General features: G+C 36.9%; 3 protein-coding genes across 3 annotated transcripts; 2 read left to right on the top strand and 1 right to left on the bottom strand.

Moving 5' to 3' along the window:
* Positions 1-579: 579 nt before the first annotated feature.
* On the top strand, positions 580-4,402 carry LOC306880391 (protein unc-93 homolog A-like; the record flags this gene model as incomplete). Its single annotated transcript, XM_079433882.1, has 8 exons — positions 580-678; positions 1,445-1,626; positions 2,437-2,666; positions 2,756-2,875; positions 3,178-3,395; positions 3,510-3,645; positions 3,734-3,865; positions 4,107-4,402. The coding sequence occupies 8 exons, from the start codon at positions 580-582 to the stop codon at positions 4,400-4,402; spliced, it is 1,413 nt and encodes a 470-aa protein (XP_079290008.1).
* A 3,525-nt stretch (positions 4,403-7,927) lies between these two features.
* On the top strand, positions 7,928-10,718 carry ttll2 (tubulin tyrosine ligase-like family, member 2). The gene is made up of 2 exons (XM_079434204.1): positions 7,928-7,995; positions 8,751-10,718. The coding sequence occupies exon 2, from the start codon at positions 8,802-8,804 to the stop codon at positions 10,542-10,544; it is 1,743 nt and encodes a 580-aa protein (XP_079290330.1). The 5' UTR covers positions 7,928-7,995; positions 8,751-8,801; the 3' UTR covers positions 10,545-10,718.
* A 580-nt stretch (positions 10,719-11,298) lies between these two features.
* Positions 11,299-21,245, bottom strand: LOC306880390 (uncharacterized protein; the record flags this gene model as incomplete). The annotated part of the gene is made up of 14 exons (XM_079433881.1): positions 11,299-12,015; positions 12,453-12,573; positions 12,811-12,895; positions 13,341-13,478; positions 13,561-13,662; positions 14,466-14,530; positions 14,646-14,706; positions 15,391-15,489; positions 18,455-18,655; positions 19,027-19,105; positions 19,210-20,198; positions 20,282-20,381; positions 20,902-21,031; positions 21,239-21,245. 14 exons carry the CDS (start codon positions 21,243-21,245, stop codon positions 11,826-11,828), a joined length of 2,367 nt encoding a protein of 788 aa, XP_079290007.1. The 3' UTR covers positions 11,299-11,825.
* Between the last annotated feature and the right edge of the window lie 122 nt (positions 21,246-21,367).

Below are 21,367 nucleotides of genomic sequence, written 5' to 3'. Positions count from 1 at the left end.
AGCAGTCTCTTTGTGTCTGCAGATTCAAGACAAACTGTGCAGTAAAACCTGTCATTTAAATATATTACTGTTGAAATGTGCAGCACATGTCTTGGCTGACGTGACTATATTTACACATGTCTGAATACACGTGAAAAATAGCACAATAAAACAATCAACACAATGACATCATAAAACCTCCCACTTGACGACTACATTAAAGACGATTAGCACCACTATGAGTGACAAATACTAGACTTGTTTTATATATTTTTTTAACTTAGGTCGATGTTTTGAGTTCAATGTTATGAGAACAGCAACATGTGTTTCTGTGTCATGGTAAAAAGCATAGGAAAACTTGTGTTAAAAACACTTCAGTAACTGATAAGAAATCAGCAGTTTGTCTTTCATTGACCCATCTTTAGTCATCCGAAACTGGATGCGTTTATGACTGCATTACACTGAACTTTGTCCTAGAGCGTGTTCAGCCTTGCTATATTAGCTCAGTGCGACTTCCAAGTCAATCTAAAGTCTTTTTTGTTTTAACAGGTCACTCACTGAAGGAATTCTTCCCTTTTGAAGCATTCACAGGAATTCAGGATGAAAAAATTGATGAGCCGAACCAGCAAAAATGTCCTTGTGGTTTCATTTGGGTTTCTGCTCTTATTCACAGCATATGGAGGGCTGCAGAGTTTACAGGTAAGAAATAGAAATCACAGATAATTCATTGTGTTGCATTCACTGGAAAAAAAAAAAAAAAGTTGAGCCAACTTAAAATTTTAAGGCAACCAGCTTCAGCAGATTTTTGAGTTCTCTCAACTTGTTTTTTTAAGTTTATACAACACAAAGTTGAGAATCTCCTACAAAAATAAGTTGAGAGAACTCAAAAAATCTGCTGAAGCTGGTTGCCTTAAAATTTTACGTTTTTTTACAGTGTTGTCACAAAGTTTGATATTGATGCCTAATGTAATTTCAATGATATAATGATGTAGCTTTTATTGAAAATGCCTGTCTAATATTAAAATTCTTGCAGAGATATGTACATAGACATTGATCTCTAAATTGTTTAGCATTACGGTAAATTACAGCGTTATTGATTAAAGCAAAAATAAATAAACAGATTGTACAGATAAATATCTACACAAACATGATTCTTTGTAGTTGCTGATCATTAATTTAACATAAATAAAAGTTGAAAAATTTAGGTTAGGGAGGCTAGTTTAAAAGAGTGAATCAAGTAAAAAAAAAATCTTAAAAAATGAAATGAGAAACAATTAAAGCTATCTTTATTAAATCTGTCCTTTAAAACCATAATGATTGATGTAAAGCATTTTGTCTTTCAAATTGTCCTACAGAACAGTTGACAATGAAGAATCACTCTTAAACTGATTTCATAAATGACTGTATCATTGGTATTGATTTGTGGGTGTATTTATACTGACAGAGGTATGTTTGTACGTTACAGAGCAGCCTCAATGCCGAGGATGGAATGGGTGTTATTTCGCTCAGTGTCATCTATGGAGCCATCATTTTGTCCTCAATGTTTCTGCCTCCGATAATGATCAAAAATCTGGGCTGTAAATGGACCATTGTCCTTTCTATGGGCTGTTATGTGGCATATTCCTTTGGAAACCTTGCGCCGGGCTGGTGCGTGGTTACTGATTTCTTTGCTGAACAATATAAACAACTAAGCATATTTATATACAGTATAAGTTCAAAATGGCATTATTCTTTGTGCAAGTGTGAGACACAGTTTCAAATACTACAAGACAGATATATTTGCATTGTTATATATTTAACATTTTTTATACTGTTCAAAAGTTTAGGATCAGTAAGATTTTTTGGTGACACTTCACAATAAGGTGCCATTCATTAACATTACTTAATGTATTAATTAACATGAACGAACAATGAACACTACATTTATTACACTCTTTATTAATGTTAGTTAATAAAAATACAGTCGTTCATTGTTTGTTCATGTTAGTTCACAGTGCATTAACTAGTGTTAACAAACACAACTTGTGATTTTAATAATGCATTAGTAAATGCTGAAATTAACATTAAGATTAATAAATGCTGTAGAAGTATTGCTCATTTTAGCTAATGTTGTTAACTAATTGACCTTATTGTAAACTATTACCATTTTTTTCTCTCACCAAAGCTGCATTTATTTGATCAAAAATAACTGATTTCAGTTTAAATATATTTTAAAATGTAATTTATTCCTGTGATGCAAAGATGAATTTTCAGCATCATTACTCCAGTCTTCAGCGTCACATGATCCTACAGAAATCATTCTAATATGCCGATTCCTGCTCAAGAAACATTTCTTATTATTATCAATGCTGAAAACAGTTGTGTTGCTACTTACAGATCCCAAATATTTAATTTCAACATTTAGGTTCAGTTCATTTAAGTTAGAAAGCACCTCTCTGAAATCATTTTTGTCTGCAGGGCAAGTCTGATGACTACCTCTGCCATTCTGGGTATGGGAGGTTCCCCGCTGTGGTCTGCAAAATGCACCTATCTCACAATAAGTGGAAACAGACGAGGCCAGGAAATCAACAAGAAAGGCCAGGATCTCATCAACCAATATTTTGGCATCTTTTTCTTCATTTTTCAGTCATCAGCGGTATGGGGAAACCTCATGTCATCTCTAATATTCGGCCAGGATAATAGCATAGGTACGGTTGGATTAAATACTTTGCCAGTGTGTTTATTTTTATTGACTTTTTTTGGTGACTGTAAATGCACAACATTTATTCGTTTTTAGAAGTCCCTGAGGAGAACCTGCAGTTCTGTGGTGCGACATCATGCTTTGAAAATTTCACAGTCGCAAACTCAACCCTTCCAGCAAGACACCTAGTGAACACACTACTAGGCTGCTACATTGGTGGGTAACAATCATTCGTATTTGTGTCCAAAAACTAGTTTAGTGAACTGTTGAATGACTTCCTTCATACAATTCACTAAACATATCTAGCTTTGAATGTCCAGATTACTCCTCCTCTATTAAAGTAAAAATAAAAACAGTTATTAGTGGCGAGATCTGAAAAAAACATATTTAATTTCAGTACATAAGTCATCCACCAAAAACAACCTAGCAAGCGCTTAGCCTAGCATTTCTTTCAGAAAATATACAAATCTAGTTTTCATTCATTTCCATTAAGACCTCATGGTTTCTGGTCCCTGCAGGTGTGGGAGTTCTGGCCATCATTTTTGTGGCAGTGTTCCTGGACAACATCGACCGAGATCTGGCCAGTGAATTTCGTAAGACCAAGGGCAACCAATCGTTTTGCAGCACCTTTCTGGCTACCTTCAAGCTCTTGAGAGATCCTAGATTGTTGCTTCTCATCCCGTTGACCATGTACAGTGGGTTTGAGCAAAGTTTCCTTTCTAGCGAATACACAAAGGTACACCATCACGTCTTGAACATTTTGGGGACTTTTATTATTTACAGTATTTATTATTATTTCATCCTAATGAAATATGAATGTAATGTGTTTGCGACCCTCTTTCTCCTGCAGAACTATGTGACTTGTGCGTTGGGAATACACTACGTTGGCTTTGTGATGATCTGCTTTGGTGCCACTAACTCCCTGTGCTCATTCGCGTTTGGTAGACTGGCTCAATACACTGGAAGAATCGCCCTCTTTTCCTTGGGTAATAAAAGAACAGGTTGACATATGGTTTAAAGGTTAAGTATGGTTGCTAGTATTTATGTTCATTCTGTCTTACAACACTTTTACAGCTGCAGTGACAAACCTGAGCTGTTTTCTGGGTCTTTTGTTCTGGGAGCCTCATCCAAACCAGCTGGGAGTGTTTTTCGTATTTCCGGCCCTCTGGGGGATGGCAGATGCTGTGTGGCAAACACAAACCAATGGTGAGTGCTTTATACCGCATACTACTTAGTTACCTATACAGTTAAATTATTATTACGAATATAAAAAGAAAGGTTTTGGATGCTAAAGCCTGATAAACACTCTACAGACAATTATAAACAGACTAAAATCAGGACTATTGATGATTGAATAAGCTGAATAATAATTATTCATATAATACAGTGTTTTTAATAAATAAATATATTGTCTAATCATTATACTGTGTGTTTATTTCATTTGCAGCACTTTATGGCATTCTCTTTGCTGAGCACAAAGAAGCAGCATTTGCTAACTACCGCATGTGGGAGTCACTCGGTTTTGTTATAGCCTTTGCTTACAGCACATTCATCTGCCTGTCCACCAAAATCTACATTGCTTTAGCAGTTCTTGCCCTTACCATGGTAACTTACCTTTATGTTGAGTATAATGAGTACAAGCATCCAACTCCACCAGTGACTACTGACGACTTGCATAAACCAGAAAAGGCTGACCTCACAGAATTGAATGACAAAGATATTATCTCTCAGACAAAAATGTAAATAGATTTGAGTTGATATTTCTGCATCAGTATGTATCTCAGTATGTAAAATATAGATTTTTTTTAGATCATTTTTCAGTATGTTTTACGGTGTTGACAAGCTATTCTATTTTTTGATGTAGCATGTAAATCATTTTCTTTATTATTTTTTTATTTCTGTACAAAATCACGAATACATTTCATTCAGTATATCCATTTAAATATTTTTTTTTTCTTTTAATATGCTTATTGTATTTACCTCATAGCAGCAGATCAAATACTATGCTAAATGTGAACATGTCAGGTTAACATGAGCAAGTGTTTAGTAGATAAGATCATATTAAAAATAGTATATATTAAAATGTCTATATACATAATAAATCAGCTATTTTTCCCATAAACATGACTTTGAATTAAATTACACCAGTGACTGTACCAGTTCCCTATTGCATCATGCGGAGTCAAAGATCACGTCAAATCTACAAAACAAAAATCACATGAGATCCAGATAATAATATGTCTGAGAACTTAAAAATAATGTAGGAAATTATATAATAATCTTCCTATAATAATATATAATAATCAGTTCAGACAGAATGTTACACGAAATGTAAATATTACCACAACAATGAAGTAAAAAAGATTCTGCACAGATTATAATCTTTATAGCCTTTATCAGCAATGTCTAAAGGGCATTTCTGCATGTTACAGGATCTTCCTGGCATGCTTATAGATAGTCTGAGTGAGTCATTATGAAGCCTTTTCACCAAAAAAGGAATCAAATAATAATTTGCAGATTACACTCTTCCTGAAGCAATGGCTATTAGTGTTGTCATGCAAGAAATGAACAATATAACAGTGAATCAAAATAAAGCAATTGGATCTCATTCTGTGCATCTGGGTTGTAATTCAGACAATAACTCTGGTTATGCATCTCTGAATGATAGTAATAAATATGTGACATTCACATTCACAGCTTACCAGAAATATGTTTATGACAGCACTTAAAAAACCTGTTAAACAGAGTTATACAACTGAAGAAAACAATTTATACGCTTGGATTCTTACCAGACAGTGTACAAATTAGGCCACGACAGGGGAAGTCATGGCCTAATGGTTAGAGAGTCGGATTCGTAATCCAAAGGTTGCGGGTTTGAGTCTCGGGCCGGCAGGAATTGTAGGTGGGGGGAGTGAATGTCCAGCGCTCTCTCCACCCTCAATACCACGACTGAGGTGCCCTTGAGCAAGGCACCGAACCCCCAACTGCTCCCTAGGTGCCGCAGCATAATGGCTGCCCACTGCTCCGGGTGTGTGTTCACTGTGTGTGTGTGTGCACTTGGATGGGTTAAATGCAGAGCACAAATTCCGAGTATGGGTCACTTCACTGGCCGTATGTCACTTCACTTCAAATATTCTGTGTCCACAATACACTGTACAGTATATTACAAATAAACAGTTTTAGGATATCTTTATGGGCTGAGAACATGGTGAAATTCTGATCTGTACTCATTTAAGCATTGCGTATTTTACATGACAAATTTTAGTAACCATGACAGAATTTAATTCATTCCCCAATATAATACTAACAGCTGGACTATCAGATTTGCTGTCTCTGTATGCCACCTGCATGCTGCTATGAAGACTACAGTGTAAATCACTGTATTTCTCTAATAAACTTATGGCATATATAACATGTAGTGTTGCATACAGGTACATCTAAAAAAAATTGAATATCGTGAAAAAGTTGACATTTCAAAAAGTGAAACTTTCATATATTTTAGATTAATTACATGTAAAGTAAAACATTTCAAAAGTTATTTTGTTTTAATTTTGTTGATTAGAGCTTACAGCTCATGGAAGTCAAACATCAGTATCTCAAAATATTAGAATATTTACATTTGAGTTTCATTAAATGACCATCCCTACAGTATAAATTCTGGGTATCTCTTGTTCTTTGAAACCACAATAACCATTATAACTAGAAGACTGCTGACTTGGCAATGATCCAGAAGACGAACATTGACGCCCTCCACAAAGAGGGTAAGTCACAGAAGGTCATTACTGAAAGGTATGACTGTTTACAGAGTGCTGTATCAAAGCATTTTAAATGCAAAGTTGACTGGAAGGAAGAATTTGGGTAGGAAAAGGTGCACAAGCAACAGGGATGACCGCAAGCTTGAGAATACTGTCAAGCAAAGCTGATTCAAACACTTGGGAGAGCTTCACAAGGAGTGGACTGAAGCTGGAGTCAGTGCATCAAGAGTCTCCACGCTCAGACGTCTTCAGGAAAAGGGCTACCAAGCCACTTCTGAACCAGAAACAACATCAGAAGCGTCTTACCTGGGCTGTGGAAAAAAAGAACTGGACTGTTGCTCAGTGGTCCAAAGTCCTCTTTTCAGATGAAAGTAAATTTTGCATTTCATTTGGAAATCAAGGTCCTAGAGTCTGGAGGAAGAGTGGAGAGGCACCGAATCCATGTTGCTTGAAGTCCAGTTTGAAGTTTCCACAGTCAGTGATTTGGGCTGCCATGTCATCTGCTGGTGTTGGTCCACTGTGTTTTCTGAAGTCCACAGTCAACACAGCCATCTACCAGGACATTTTAGAGCACTTCATGCTTCCTTCTGCTGACAAGCTTTATGGAGATGCTGATTTCATTTTCCAGCAGGACTTGGCACCTGCCCACACTGCCAAAGGTACCAAAAGCTGGTTCAGTGACCATGGTTTTACTGTGCTTGATTGGCCAGCAAACTCGCCTGTCCTGAACCCCATAGAGAATCTATAGGGTATTGTCAAGAGGAAGATGAGAGACACCAGACCCAACAATGCAGATGACCTGAAGGCCGCTATCAAAGCAACCTGGGCTTCCATACCACCTCAGCAGTGCCACAGGCTGATTGCCTCCATGCCACGCCGCATTGATGCAGTAATTCATGCAAAAGGAGCCCCTACCAAGTATTGAGTGCATAGAAATTAACATAATTTTCAGAAGCCTGACATTTCTGTTTTAAATATCCTTTTTTTTATTGATCTTATGTAATATTCAAATTTTATTGGGTTTTAAGCCATAATCATCAAAATTTCAAGAAATAAAGGCTTGAAATATTTCATAATATGTTTAATGAATCTATATAATATATGGGTTTCACTTGCTGAAATGAGTGACAAAAAATATTGACCTTTTTCATGATATTCTAATTTTTTTAGATGTACCTGAAGTATATAGCCTGATAATATTACAGAATAACGCACTACAGCCTGTATATTGCTTTGCGTTGTGACCAGTAGATGGCAGCATTCTCACGGATAGCAAACTGGTCCTTGCCAGTGTCACCTTTTTCTGTAGGTGTATTTTGATCTCAGTAGGTGGCAGTGGTTTCTTCTCAGATAAAATGATGTAATAAGTAACAGGCCTATATATATATATATATATATATATATATATATTGCAATCTTTTGAACGATTGGCAAACCGTTTTGGTTTGGCTAACGTTAAACGCTGATTCACACACGCTTTTATTCAAAGGTATCCTAGCAACGAAAGATGACCAGAGCAGAACCTGAACCTGTCTGACAGGAACACTGTGGAGGATCTCCCAGGCAACAGAGCTCGGTCAGGTAAGAGTGATTTATGCAAATATACTTTACAAGCTATTTTGAAATAAAAAAAAGTGTCAAATTAGACCTAAATGTAACTAGATGCACTAAAACTGAGATAAATTATATGAATGAATGTTAAAAAAAACACGCTGGCAATGCAAGGTTGTGCTTTATTTCGTGGGCGTAATTAAAAATGTCTTTCTTTTGAGTCATAATCTTAATATGACTGTGTTTAGATGCTCAAGAATGATCTGGTATTAGTTCGTGCGTTTCTATGAGCCTCTAGACCAGGAGTTTTTAAACTGTAGGCTGCAAGGGAATACTAGTGTGTCAATAAAAAAGTTCAGGGTAAACAATTAGGGGGGAAAATGTACAAATAAATAGACAATATAAAGAAATACAGGATAGTACTATGAATAGAACATGCAATTGAAAACTTTAAGGGATAGTTCACCCAAAAATGAAGATTCTTTAATTACTCACCCTCATGGTTTTATCTGGAGGGCTCATTGCATCTAAAAAACTGGCTTTTGACTGCATTAATCCGTTTTTATCACCCTATTATTTATTATCTTTATTTACATTTTTTTTACAAACTTTAACAGAAATGTTGGCATGCATTGCATTCACATGACTTATAATTTATAAGCTGTATTAATTACTAACTGATCTGCATAATAAGTAGCAAAGGCAAGCATTTCCAGTATTTCCAGACAAGAACAACATGATCAATTGGAAAATTAAACCAATGTGATTTCCCCCATTCCATGCAGGATTCAGAGAACTGACTTACATGATTTCTTGGAGGCACTGGGATCTTATCTATGGCCGAAAGGGAATGTGGTTTTGCTCCCCTGGTGTTCAGACTGCACGGAGGAGCTCCACAGGTGGTCCGTGAGGTGCTGCTGGAGCGCGGCTGGGAGGAGTATGATGAAGAGGAGCAGGAGGAAGGAGACTGGAACCTCTACTGGAGAGCCTCTGGCTTCCGAAAGTCTGACTACGAAAACATCCTGCCATGGCAGAGACTGAACCACCATCCCAAAATGAGCCAGATTACACGCAAGGACTGTCTGGCACGACACATGAGAAGAATGAAGATCGCTTTCGGCGCAGCCCTGTACGACTTCAGCCCTGCTGCTTTCATATTGCCAAACGAATACAGAAAGTTTCTAGGGGTGTACACTAGGAATCGCATGACTGACAGAGGGAAGTCACGCTACTGGATTTGTAAGCCAGTTGACTTGTCTAGAGGAAGAGGTATATTTCTGTTTGAGGATATCAAGGACTTGGTCTACGACTCTTCGCTAATTGTGCAGAGATACATCAGCAACCCGCTTCTCATTTCAGGCTACAAGTTTGATCTACGCATTTACGTTTGTGTAAAAAGCTTCTCTCCTCTTGTGATTTACATGCACCAGGAAGGCCTAGTGCGTTTCGCGACAGAAAAGTACACCCTTACTTCTTTAGAGAGCCTGTACTCTCATTTGACTAATACCAGCATTAATAAGTTTGGAATGTGCTACGCCACAGACAAAGAGCGAGTGGGTCGAGGATGCAAGTGGACCATGAGCAGATTCCGCAGTTTTCTTCACAAACAAGATGTCAACGAACTTCTGCTGTGGCACAGGATCAGCAATATTGTTACGCTGACTCTGCTCACAGCCGTTCCTTGCGTTCCCTCCAGCCCCAACTGTCTAGAACTGTTGGGGTTTGACATCCTCATTGACGCCAGCTACAAACCATGGCTTCTAGAGGTCAACTACAGTCCTGCACTTTCATTGGACTGCTCTGCTGATGTAAGTGTCAAGAAAGGGCTGATCAGTGATATCATCGACCTGATGAACTACAGGATGGTTGATAGTTTCAGACAGAAGGGATACTGCAGGAAGAGATCGGGTAGCCGGTATTTATGGCCAAAAATCTCTCAAGGGTTTTTGTTGCCCAAGAGTTTACATGCAACTCCTTTAGACAACAAAAACAGGAATCAGTCTATCTCAAGCTCTTCAAGTTCTCAAGGCACTTCTGTAAATGCTTGTGCTAGTAATAACATCGGTTGTGATACTTGGCCCATTCACCCCAATTCGAAATCAATTGGACATGAAAGGGATCCTCAGAAGTTTGAGGAAATGAACGATGAGGTGGAATCTGATGGCCTTAAACTCTCAACATTTAAAGGCACGGGGCAATCGCATAGAAATGCACCATCTACCGTATGCAAGTTACCATCTCTTCACGTACGTAAAGTCAAATCTCCAGCTGTCCCGTGGAACAGCATGACTCAAGACAGAGGCATCCCTCCTTGTCGTGTTGGCGACTTCATACTGACGTTTCCCTTTAATGATGCTACGTGGAAAGCCTCTCAGGACCAAGCGAATGTTAAGGCTATTGTGAACGAAGTTCATAAACTCACAAACCGACTGGCATCTTCCTTTAATGAAAAGGAGAGAACAAAGATGGAAAGCAGTCAGAGCATTGGTGTCAGGGACAAATTTGAGCCTCTGCTTTGGGGGCCGAAAGATCCACCTCTTCTCAGCAAATGCTCCTTTTTAAATTCAAAAGTCAAGTAAAATGTATTTTGTTTTTAATTATTTAAGTTGGCTGAATTTTTCTAACAGTTTGTAATTACAACACAACACAAGAAGAGGAAACTGGGAAGAGTACATACAATGTATAGTAATCATATATGTGAGTATGTGTCTGTGTGAAAATATAAAAAAGGTCTAAAATATCAATATATACACTACCTTTTTTTTGTTCATTTTTTATGGACTCTTATATTCACCAAGACTGCATTTATTTGTGCAAAAATACAGTAAATACAGTACATTTGAAAGAACCGTTTTCTATTTTAATATATTTTTAAAAATATATTTAATACAATTTCTTCTTGTGATGGCAAAGCTGAATTTTCCGCAGCCATTATTCCAGTCTTTAGTGTCACATGCATGATCCTTCAGAAATCATGTTTGTTTAATAAGTGTTCATTTCTTTTGGGGAAAAAAACAGAAAAACTTTCTGACCCCATACTTTTGAATGGTAGTGTATATTTTACATACACATAAGGTCAGACAACACAAAAACATCTACAACCACAAAACACATCCTCAGGTTTAATGCTCAATTAAAGAAGCAACACATACCTTTGCATATTTTAATAAACTTAAAACTCCAAATAGGGCATGACATGAGGAGAATATAACTCATCTTAAAATCCGCCCTTCAAAAACAGTAAATGAACACAGGGTTATTCTCTCTATGTGCCAGTTTAGAACAGAATAATATCGTGACCAAATCAGAAATGAACATATATATAACTTCTGACTGAGTAATCTGATAACTGATTAAAATGATGTATTATTAAATAATAATGTATGGCTACTTGTAAATAAAGACTAAAAATTACATTAAGAATACATTTTAACTGAACTCTTAAGAAAAATAACTTTTTCCCTGAACTGTTCCCAAGTTATCAACGACGTTACCAGCTCTCTTACTATTTCAGTAATGCTCCTCTACTGAAACTAGATTGTTGCAATGTAGTACAATGTCAGCACTAGGTCAGAGGGTCACAAGTCTTCACCTGTATATGTATCAGATGTGTTCATGCTGAGAGGAACTCTTAGCAATACAAGACGCCTGCTGACAGTACATGCAAAAATAAACAAGCTTAGTTCATCTGAATGTCATACAGTTTAAATAATACATTAATAAAGTACAAAACAGCACTTGAAACTCCAAAAAGTATTTTTTCTTCTTCAGTATGAGGTCAGTTAAATATGCATAAGAATAGTTACTAAATTCTGTCAATATAAAAACAAATAAATAACATGAAAAGGGTTTTTAGAAGTTCATTTTTTGTCCATTATAATGAGGCCTTCATTGTTCTTAATGCGAACCCTCCCAGATGAGAACTTTGTTTCTTGCCTCCCATTTGTGTAGACAGTTTTAACTGTTCCATCCGGGTACATCCTCCGCTTGTATTGTGAAGTGTGAATCTCTCTCTGCCCATTGGTAAACTCCACCACCTTTTCCCCATGTCTGTGCAAACAGTGTGTAAGGGAGTTAATAAGAAGAAAGGAAAGCAGATATTAAAGGGATACTCCATCCCAAAATGCAAATTTAGTCTTACCCGCATGTCGTTCCAAACCCATAAAAGCTTCGTTCATCCTCAGAACACAATTTAAGATATTTTGGATGAAAACTAGGAGGCTTGTGACTGTCCCATTGACTTCAGAATTCAGATTGAACCACTGATGGCAGACTATTTTGATGATGTTTTTTATACTTTTCTGTGCCTTGACAGTGTAATTTACTTGGCAGTCAATGGGACAGTCACAAGCCTCCCAGTTTTCATCCAAAATATCTTAAATTGTGTTCTGAGGACGAACGAAGCTTTTATGGGTTTGGAACGACTTGGGGGTAAGTGATTAATGACAAAATTTGCATTTTGGGGTAGAGTATCCCTTTAAGCTTACTGTGATATCTTGACAACAGTTCCATCTGGAAAAATAGTCTCCTCTCGACCATCGGAGTGGAGAATCTTGCCCGTGCCATCCGGGAAGGATATCTCCCTTGTACCATCAGGATGGTGTTTTTCTATGTTAAATGTAACATTAAAAAACACTTAAAATTCCAAATTCACAGTAAAATTATACTGAAATTTATATATACTGAATTATACTAAAACGTAAAATTGAAAATAATTACAAAGAAACAGAAAGAAAGCTTTACAAAAAAGCAAGTATACTATAATGATGTTTTATTAACAACTTACAAAATAATTTTAAAAGTGCTTGTCAATGAAAGAAAGTCTTTCACATCATTTTTCCTAACCTCTTTGGTTGTTTGGAAACTGCACAACCTCCAAGCCAGATGGATAAGTCGAGTGTGTTGTTCGAGCATCATTATAGTAGTATATCTAAATGTAAAGAGGTAAAATTGTTAACTGAGAAATTTTTAAAAAGTTGAATTGTTCATTTAACCCTCATACTGTGGTTCTGTCTTTTTGACTTAGTTAATGCATTGGACTTAAACTTATTAACTTTGCTCACACATGGGTATAGCATCTCTTTTTATTATTAATTTATTTTTCAATTTTTGTAGTTTTTTTAAGGGGGGGGTGTTCCCCCATCTTGTTACACTTATGGTATTTCTGATCAAAAATTACAGGCCTTATAAAGTGTGAAAAAGTGTGACACATCTGCAGCATCATGAGACAAAAACCAAAGGTTTGGGCCTGTAGGAACATGTTAGTTTTCTGGTGGATGACCACAAAATAATCAATGAATTTTGAAATGTTGCAATACACCAGTAACTGTGGGAACAGACTTGATAAGAGTTCCTTATTCACTCGTGATACACACCACAGTCCCATCAGCCAGCATCCGTTTAACATCTCCATTGAAGAACGTAACAGTGACTGACTTATCAACACCAATCTCTTTCTTCGTTCCATTGCGGAATGTGATCACACGACATCCGCTCCAAAAAAGATGCTCCACCTAATTAAAAGTAGAGTATTTTTAAATACATATTGCAAGCTTTGTGTAACTAAAATTTCGGATGGCAAAACACTGTCATTACTCTTCCATCCGGATAGCAGGTTTCCTCTCGTACTTTGTTTTTTCTAGCCTGGGATGGCATTTGTGTATTATTGCAGTCAGTATGATGATAAACCAAACTTCCCTGTGGACAAAAGTGTCATTATGATACTATGATGCATTGAACATTTCATAATAGAAACTGGGTTCGACTATTCCATCATAATGAGGGACACAATGGGATAAAACACTGTACAAGTGTGTGTCATTACTTCATGCTCGAATTCTGAGTGTACTGATATGTTGGCTGCAGGGCTCGCAAAATCGCTAGCCCGACGTCCCGGGGCTATTGTGTTTTCCAGTCGGGCTACCAAAATGTATCACCGCCCTGCAGATGGGCTACCTTAAATACAGCGGCCGCACTCTTCTTCCAAGAACAGCATTTATTCAAAATAGAAATATTTTCTAACAATAGAAGTCTTTGCTATCTATTTTATCCATTTAAAACATCCTTGCTGAATAAAGTTTATTTAACTTTCTTTAAAAAATTTTTTTAAGTATCTTTAAAAAAAAAAAGAAAAAAATGTCTGACCCCAAACTTTTGAATAGTTTATATTGTAACACAAAATCTCTATTTTGACTAAACACTGTTCTTTTTAACTTTTTTTTTTTTTAAATATCACAGGTCCCAAAATACAGTATAATAAAAAATAAAAAAACAGTACAACTGTTTCCAACATTGATTAAAAATCTGCATATTAGAATGATTTCTGAAGGATCACGTGACTCTGAAAATACTGCTTTGCTTCACAGGAATGAATTAAATTTTAAAGTATATTAAAATAGAAAACATTTATTTGAAATTGCAGTAATATTTCACAATATTATTTTGCGAGCCCTGGGCTGACTGCATCAGGGGAACTGTCCCTTTAAGAGAAATGTATATACCTTTCCACCTTGTGTAATCATGGCATTGTTCTGTGGACTGTCAATGGAAAGTGCAGGATTCTTTCCTTTTTGGAAAAACATAACACACAAGACATGGCAAGTTGTACACAGTACATCTAATATGTGATGACAGCTTGTATGTTGGTTTATAGGAGATGAAGCACAAGAGAACATGCTTACTCAAAGAGTTGTCCATGCATTCTGTTATCCTGTTAGCTTTGGTAACAGAACGTCCATTTGCCTGGTCATTCAAGGAGAAGAAAAATCAGATGATTTTGATAAAATACAATGGAATCACTGTACAAAAATGTATCAATATTTTTGTTCTGTTTTCCAGTAAAGTATCTAATAAAGGAATTTTATTTTATAAATCAAACTAAGTTTGAGTTAAGTTTATACTTAAAACAAGAACATGTTTAGCCTACTGCAAGTACTGATTAAGAAACGTGATCTGTATTATGTGTGTCAAAAACAGGCACAGTGATAGAATAAATATATTGCATAAAAATGATGCTATATGCTGGTCTGACTAAATGTTCCATTTATATTGAATAGCTCTGTGTTCATAAATTATAAACAAACAATTACAATAAAATCAGGATTTAACACTTACACTGTATGAAATGGAGATGGGTAGATGCATTGCACATGCATGAATTAGTTATAAAGAACTGAGTCAATTATCTGACACTGGGCTTTGAGAGTCATCATTAATTATTTATGAGGAGCTTAAAGGCACTAGAGAACATATTACACACCTCAACGGGTTTATAGGAAATGACTTTAGCTCAAGTAGTTGTGACTACAACTAGTCTGACTAAACATAAACAAGGAAATATTTACTTTAAAGCTATAAAAATGTTTTACAGATTGAAACACGGTTTTTGTTGTTATTAATGCACATTTATGATGTTAGCATACTAACATTGTCCTGCTGTGTCCTGTGGATGAGGGGTTTGTTAAAGGCTGGAGTTGTGCTTCTTACGGGATTGGTCCGCTGTGGTTCTTCTCTTCTCTGTTCAAACTGAAGTGCAACATATGTTATTTTTGTTTTGCGTAAAGACCAAAGGAAATATTGCCTTCAATATTTAATCACTCAAATATGTTAATTCATTTTTTTGCCCTGCTTTCCATTTATATCTAAGTATATATACAAACCCGATTCCAAAAAAGTTGGGACACTGTACAAATTATGAATAAAAAAGGAATGCAATAATTTACAAATCTCATAAACTTATATTTTATTCACAATAGAATATAGATAACATATCAAATGTTGAAAGTGAGACATTTTGAAATGTCATGCCAAATATTGGCTCATTTTGGATTTCATGAGAGCTACACATTCCAAAAAAGTTGGGACAGGCAGCAATAAGAGGCCGGAAAAGTTAAATGTACATATAAGGGACAGCTGGAGGACCAATTTGCAACTTATTAGGTCAATTGGCAACATGATTGGGTATAAAAAGAGCCTCTCAGAGTGGCAGTGTCTCTCAGAAGTCAAGATGGCAAGAGAATCCCCCAATGCTGCGGCGAAAAATAGTGGAGCAATATCAGAAAGGAGTTTCTCAGAGAAAAATTGCAAAGAGTTTGAAGTTATCATCATCTACAGTGCATAATATCATCCAAAAATTCAGAGAATCTGGAACAATCTCTGTGCGTAAGGGTCAAGGCCGGAAAACCATACTGGATGCCCGTGATCTTCGGGCCCTTAGACGACACTGCATCACATACAGGAATGCTACTGTAATGGAAATCACAACATGGGCTCAGGAATACTTCCAGAAAACATTGTTGGTGAACACAATCCGCCGTGCCATTCGCCGTTGCCGGCTAAAACTCTATAGGTCAAAAAAGAAGCCATATCTAAACATGATCCAGAAGCACAGGCGTTTTTCTCTGGGCCAAGGCTTATTTAAAATGGACAGTGGCAAAGTGGAAAACTGTTCTGTGGTCAGACGAATCAAAATTTGAAGTTCTTTTTGGAAAATTGGGACGCCATGTCATCCGGACTAAAGAGGACAAGGACAACCCAAGTTGCCTGTATTAGACAAGAATGGGACAACATTCCTATTCCTAAACTTGAGCAACTTGTCTCCTCAGTCCCCAAACGTTTGCAGACTGTTATAAAAAGAGGGGATGCCACACAGTGGTAAACATGGCCTTGTCCCAACTTTTTTGAGATGTGTTGATGCCATGAAATTTAAAATAAACTTATTTTTCCCCTAAAATTATACATTTTCTCAGTTTAAACATTTTATATGTCATCTATGTTGTATTCTGAATAAAATATTGAAATTTGAAACTTCCACATCATTGCATTCTGTTTTTATTCACAATTTGTACAGTGTCCCAACTTTTTTGGAATCGGGTTTGTACATGTGCATCTCAATAAATTAGAATGTCGTGGAAAAGTTCATTTATTTCAGTAATTCAACTCAAATTGTGAAACTCTTGTATTAAATAAATTCAATGCACACAGACTGAAGTAGTTTAAGTCTTTGGTTCTTTTAATTGTGATGATTTAGGCTCACATTTAACAAAAACCCACCAATTCAATATCTCAACAAATTAGAATACTTCATAAGACCAATAAAAAAACATTTTTAGTGAATTGTTGGCCTTCTGGAAAGTATGTTCAATTACTGTATATGCACTCAATACTTGGTAGGGACTCCTTTTGCATGAATTACTGCATCAATGCGGCGTGGCATGGAGGTGATCAGTTTGTGGCACTGCTCGGGTGTTATGGAAGCCCAGGTTGCTTTGATAGCGGCCTTCAGGTCATCTGCATTGTTGGGTCTGGTGTCTCTCATCTTCCTCTTGACAGTAACCCATAGATTCTCTATGGGGTTCAGGACAGGCGAGTTTGCTGGCCAATCAATTTGCTTTTGGTACCTTTGGCAGTGTGGGCAGGTGCCAAGTCCTGCTGGAAAATGAAATCAGCATTTCTATAAAGCTTGTCAGCAGAAGGAAGCATGAATTGCTCTAAAATTTCCTGGTAGATGGCTGCGTTGACTGTGGACTTCAGAAAACACAGTGGACCAACACCAGCAGATGACATGGCAGCCCAAATCATCACTGACTGTGGAAACTTCACACTGGACTTCAAGCAACATGGATTCTGTGCCTCTCCAGTCTTCCTTCAGACTCTGGGACCTTAATTTCCAAATGAAATGCAAAATTGACTTTCATCTGAAAAGAGGGCTTTGGACCACTGAGCAACAGCCCAGTTCTTTTTATCCACAGCCCAGGTAAGACGCTTCTGACGTTGTCTCTGGTTCAGAAGTGGCTTGGTAGCCCTTTTCCTGAAGACGTCTGAGCGTGGAGACTCTTGATGCACTGACTCCAGCTTCAGTCCACTCCTTGTGAAGCTCTCACAAGTGTTTGAATCAGCTTTGCTTGACAGTATTCTCAAGCTTGCGGTCATCCCTGTTGCTTGTGCACCTTTTCCTACCCAAATTCTTCCTTCCAGTCAACTTTGCATTTAAAATGCTTTGATACAGCACTCTCTAAACAGCCACACCTTTCAGTAATGACCCTCTGTGATTTACCCTCTTTGTGGAGGGCGTCAATGTTCGTCTTCTGGATCATTGCCAAGTCACCAGTCTTCTCCATTATTGTGGTTTCAAAGAACAAGAGATACCCAGAATTTATACTGTAGGGATGGTCATTAATTGAAACTCAAACGTAAATATTCTAATATTTTGATATACTGATTTTTGACTTTCATCAGCTGTAAGCTCTAATCATCAAAATTAAAACAAAAAACTTTTGAAATGTTTTTCTTTACATGCAATTAATCTAAAATATATGAAAGTTTCACTTTTTGAAATAACTTAAGAATAAATGAACTTTTTCACAACATTCTAATTTATTGAGATGCACCTGTATGTATGTATGTATATATATATATATATATATATATATATATATGTATATGTATAGATATTTTTAGTGGAAAAACAGTGGTTTGAATTTGCTCTGACCGTGCTGTATGATCCAGACTGAAGAGCAGAGGAACCAGCACTCTGGTGCGATCTCTTGTTCACATTGAGCCTGCTGTGAAGCTCCTGGTTTTTTCGGGTGAGGGCTTCAACATGGCTCTGGAGGAGACTCTGGGCCTGCGACCAGTGAGACTCCCTCTCCATCAACTGCTGCTTCAGAGATGAGATCTGCAGTCTCAGATCCTACATGCACAAAGATTGAAACATAACACATTAAGTATATTTTCTGGATGGAAATTCGCTATTGAAACCATTTAAGGATAAGACATGTCATTTAGTGGTTCCATGAAGAAAATTAAACATCTATAAAACATTTCCACTGCACAAAAAGTTCTTTAAAGTGGAAAAAGGTTCTTAAAATGTTGTTCACACTAAAACAAAATGGTTAGAGCTATTTAGTGAAAGATTCTTTGAGGAACCCAAAATGGGTCTTCAATGGAATCATTGTGAAACACCCCTTTTGGAACCTTCATTTTTAGTAGTACTGTATGTGAGAAATAAAGTGGATTCACACATTGAGACATGATGTAAACTTGTCTAAAATGTGATTCTACCTGAGGTTCATGTTTCTTCGGCCTGAGCAAAGGTCTGCAGCCATCCTCACCATTAAAACCATGCTCTCCCATCTCTTTCCTGGTCAAATTCAAGTATATGTGAATTCAGAGATAGAAACTTGAGCTTGAGGGCTAGAGTAAAAATCATATTATTAGGTTAAAAACATAATCTTTCTGCAAAACCTGATTGGAGTATGTGGTTGCTCTTGTCCCATGCCATGAGTGGTGTCTTCTGGAGTGACTTTGACATTTGAGAACTCCATTGTGAGGAGTTCAGAAGCAGAAGCTTGTCTAAAGTCACTGTCGGCCCCCCTTTCTTCTGTTTTTCTGGAGCGGTTAGCCATAGACCCTTTTAAGCTCTTAAGTTCAGAATCACTGCTGAAGCTTGAAGAACTGGACATAGAAGTAGAAGTATGATGTTCTTCATTGAATCGAGTCTCACTCGGAGCGTCACTAGCATAGTCGCCATCTGACAAATCCAGACTCTGATATTTGTGATCCGTGTGCCTTGAGAGGTAATTAGGTAACGGGCCATGAGACTGAGAGTTGGGTCCGTCCTCACTGCTAGTGCTGTCGCGAGAATCGCTAAGAGCCAGTGACTCCATCACCTCGTCAGTTAGATTGACTTCTTTAGATGGATATCCACTCTGGCTGAGCAAACGGTAATTTGTAGTAAAACCATTTTTCTCAGGGATTTTGACAATGTGGTCATTAACTTTTTTAAAACCAACACTTTCTTTGCTTTGTGCCAGAGCAGATCCACTTGGCTTGCTTCCATTGGTTTTACCAAAATTCATCAAGACTCCTACACTGTGCTTACTTTTAAGTGAGGCTGCATTGTTATTAGCAGTCAAAGCTTTGACTTTCCCTTTGCTGTTTGATGATAAATCATCATCCTGTAGAGCAATGGTCTTTTTTAGAGGGCCTTCCACTCCAGATCTATGGTCACAGAAGTTTCCTACGCCCTTCAGTCCAGGACTGCTCCTATTTGGGATCTCTTTCTGATGAAATTCAGTGGGACGTATCGTCTGCTGACTGAGCTTCATTTGTGGACTAACAGAGCGTCTCCTCTGGAGTTTCTGTGAGCAGTCCTTACCCTTCGAAATTCTAAATGTTCCTTCTCCTTTACGAAGGAAATTCCTCTTCTCTGCTCCTCTGATTTGTGAATTAGTCTGGAAAATAGAGAGGATATTGTTTAGAACACACTTAAACTGTGTATAACTGTGTTAAGTTTCTTTCTGAATACTGCTCATACCTGAATCTCATGTTGGAGAATAGCTTGGTCTGTTTTGAGATGTTCTCCAACAAAATCTGCAAATGTTTTTTGCTCTTCTCTCAGTCCTGGTCGAATAGGCCTGTGTTTAATAGATGATTTTTTTTTAAACTGTAAAGTGTTTAATTGTTAAGTTTTGAAATTTTGTTGTATGCATTTGTCATTTTTATTTAATGTTTTGATTTTTAAAATGTGTATAGGTAGTATTTATAAAGTTTTAGTTTTTAGTTTTGGATCTGTTTTTAGTTGTTTTAATACTACAATTGATTGCTTCTGTTGTCCTCATTTGTAAGTCGCTTTGGATAAAAGCGTCTGCTAAATGACTAAATAATAATAATAATAATAAATGTTGCAAATTTCTTTTATTTACACTAATGTTCAAAAGTGTGTGATCTGTAATGTATGAATATTTTTTGAAAGTCTGTTATGCTCATGAAAGCATGCAACAGTAGCCTTTTTTATGTTTATATATTTTAAAATGTAATTAATAAAACTTTGTGCATTCTCATCTAAGCCCTACAGTGATTATAACTTTACCCAGCTTCCATGAAACTTCAAAACAGTCTGTTTTACAAATATATATTTTTTGCATTGTATAATACCTTTCCTCTGGGTCTGGTGGGAGACCTTGCCTCGATCCGAAAGGGCTAAGAGGACAGTCTTCTTGTGCAGGTTCTAAAGACTCTTCTTTAATAGGAGACAAGCATCTGAGCTCTGTTGATTGTACAACATCTGCAATGCAAATCGAAATCTCATTTAATATTATTACCCAACATAATCGAGGTAACCCGAACTTCTAGGAGCAAATGTAATGCAATTAATTTTTCCAACATTATGCAAGAGACTGTATATAGTCTTAAAAGTGAACGTCTGCATTACTGAACTACTGTAAAAAATCAGCTTGTTATGGAAATAGGAGGCATGGCAAATCTTTCAAACAGGTCATGTCCTTTTGCTAAAAAAAGCAATATTTGCCCCTCAGCTAATTTTCTTCACAAACACCCTTCAGTCTGCTCAGGCCTGTCTGGACAAGCCACTAAATAGTCCTAATATACAAACTAAGGTGTT

Source organism: Barbus barbus, assembly GCF_936440315.1.
Source record: "Barbus barbus genome assembly, chromosome: 14".
NCBI lineage: Eukaryota > Metazoa > Chordata > Actinopteri > Cypriniformes > Cyprinidae > Barbus > Barbus barbus.
This window is presented reverse-complemented; position numbering and strand designations above follow the sequence as displayed.

Excerpts from the sequence above, each read along its gene's own strand:
- ttll2 (XM_079434204.1), top strand. The coding sequence starts at position 8,802 with ATGGCCGAAAGGGAATGTGGTTTTGCTCCCCTGGTGTTCAGACTGCAC.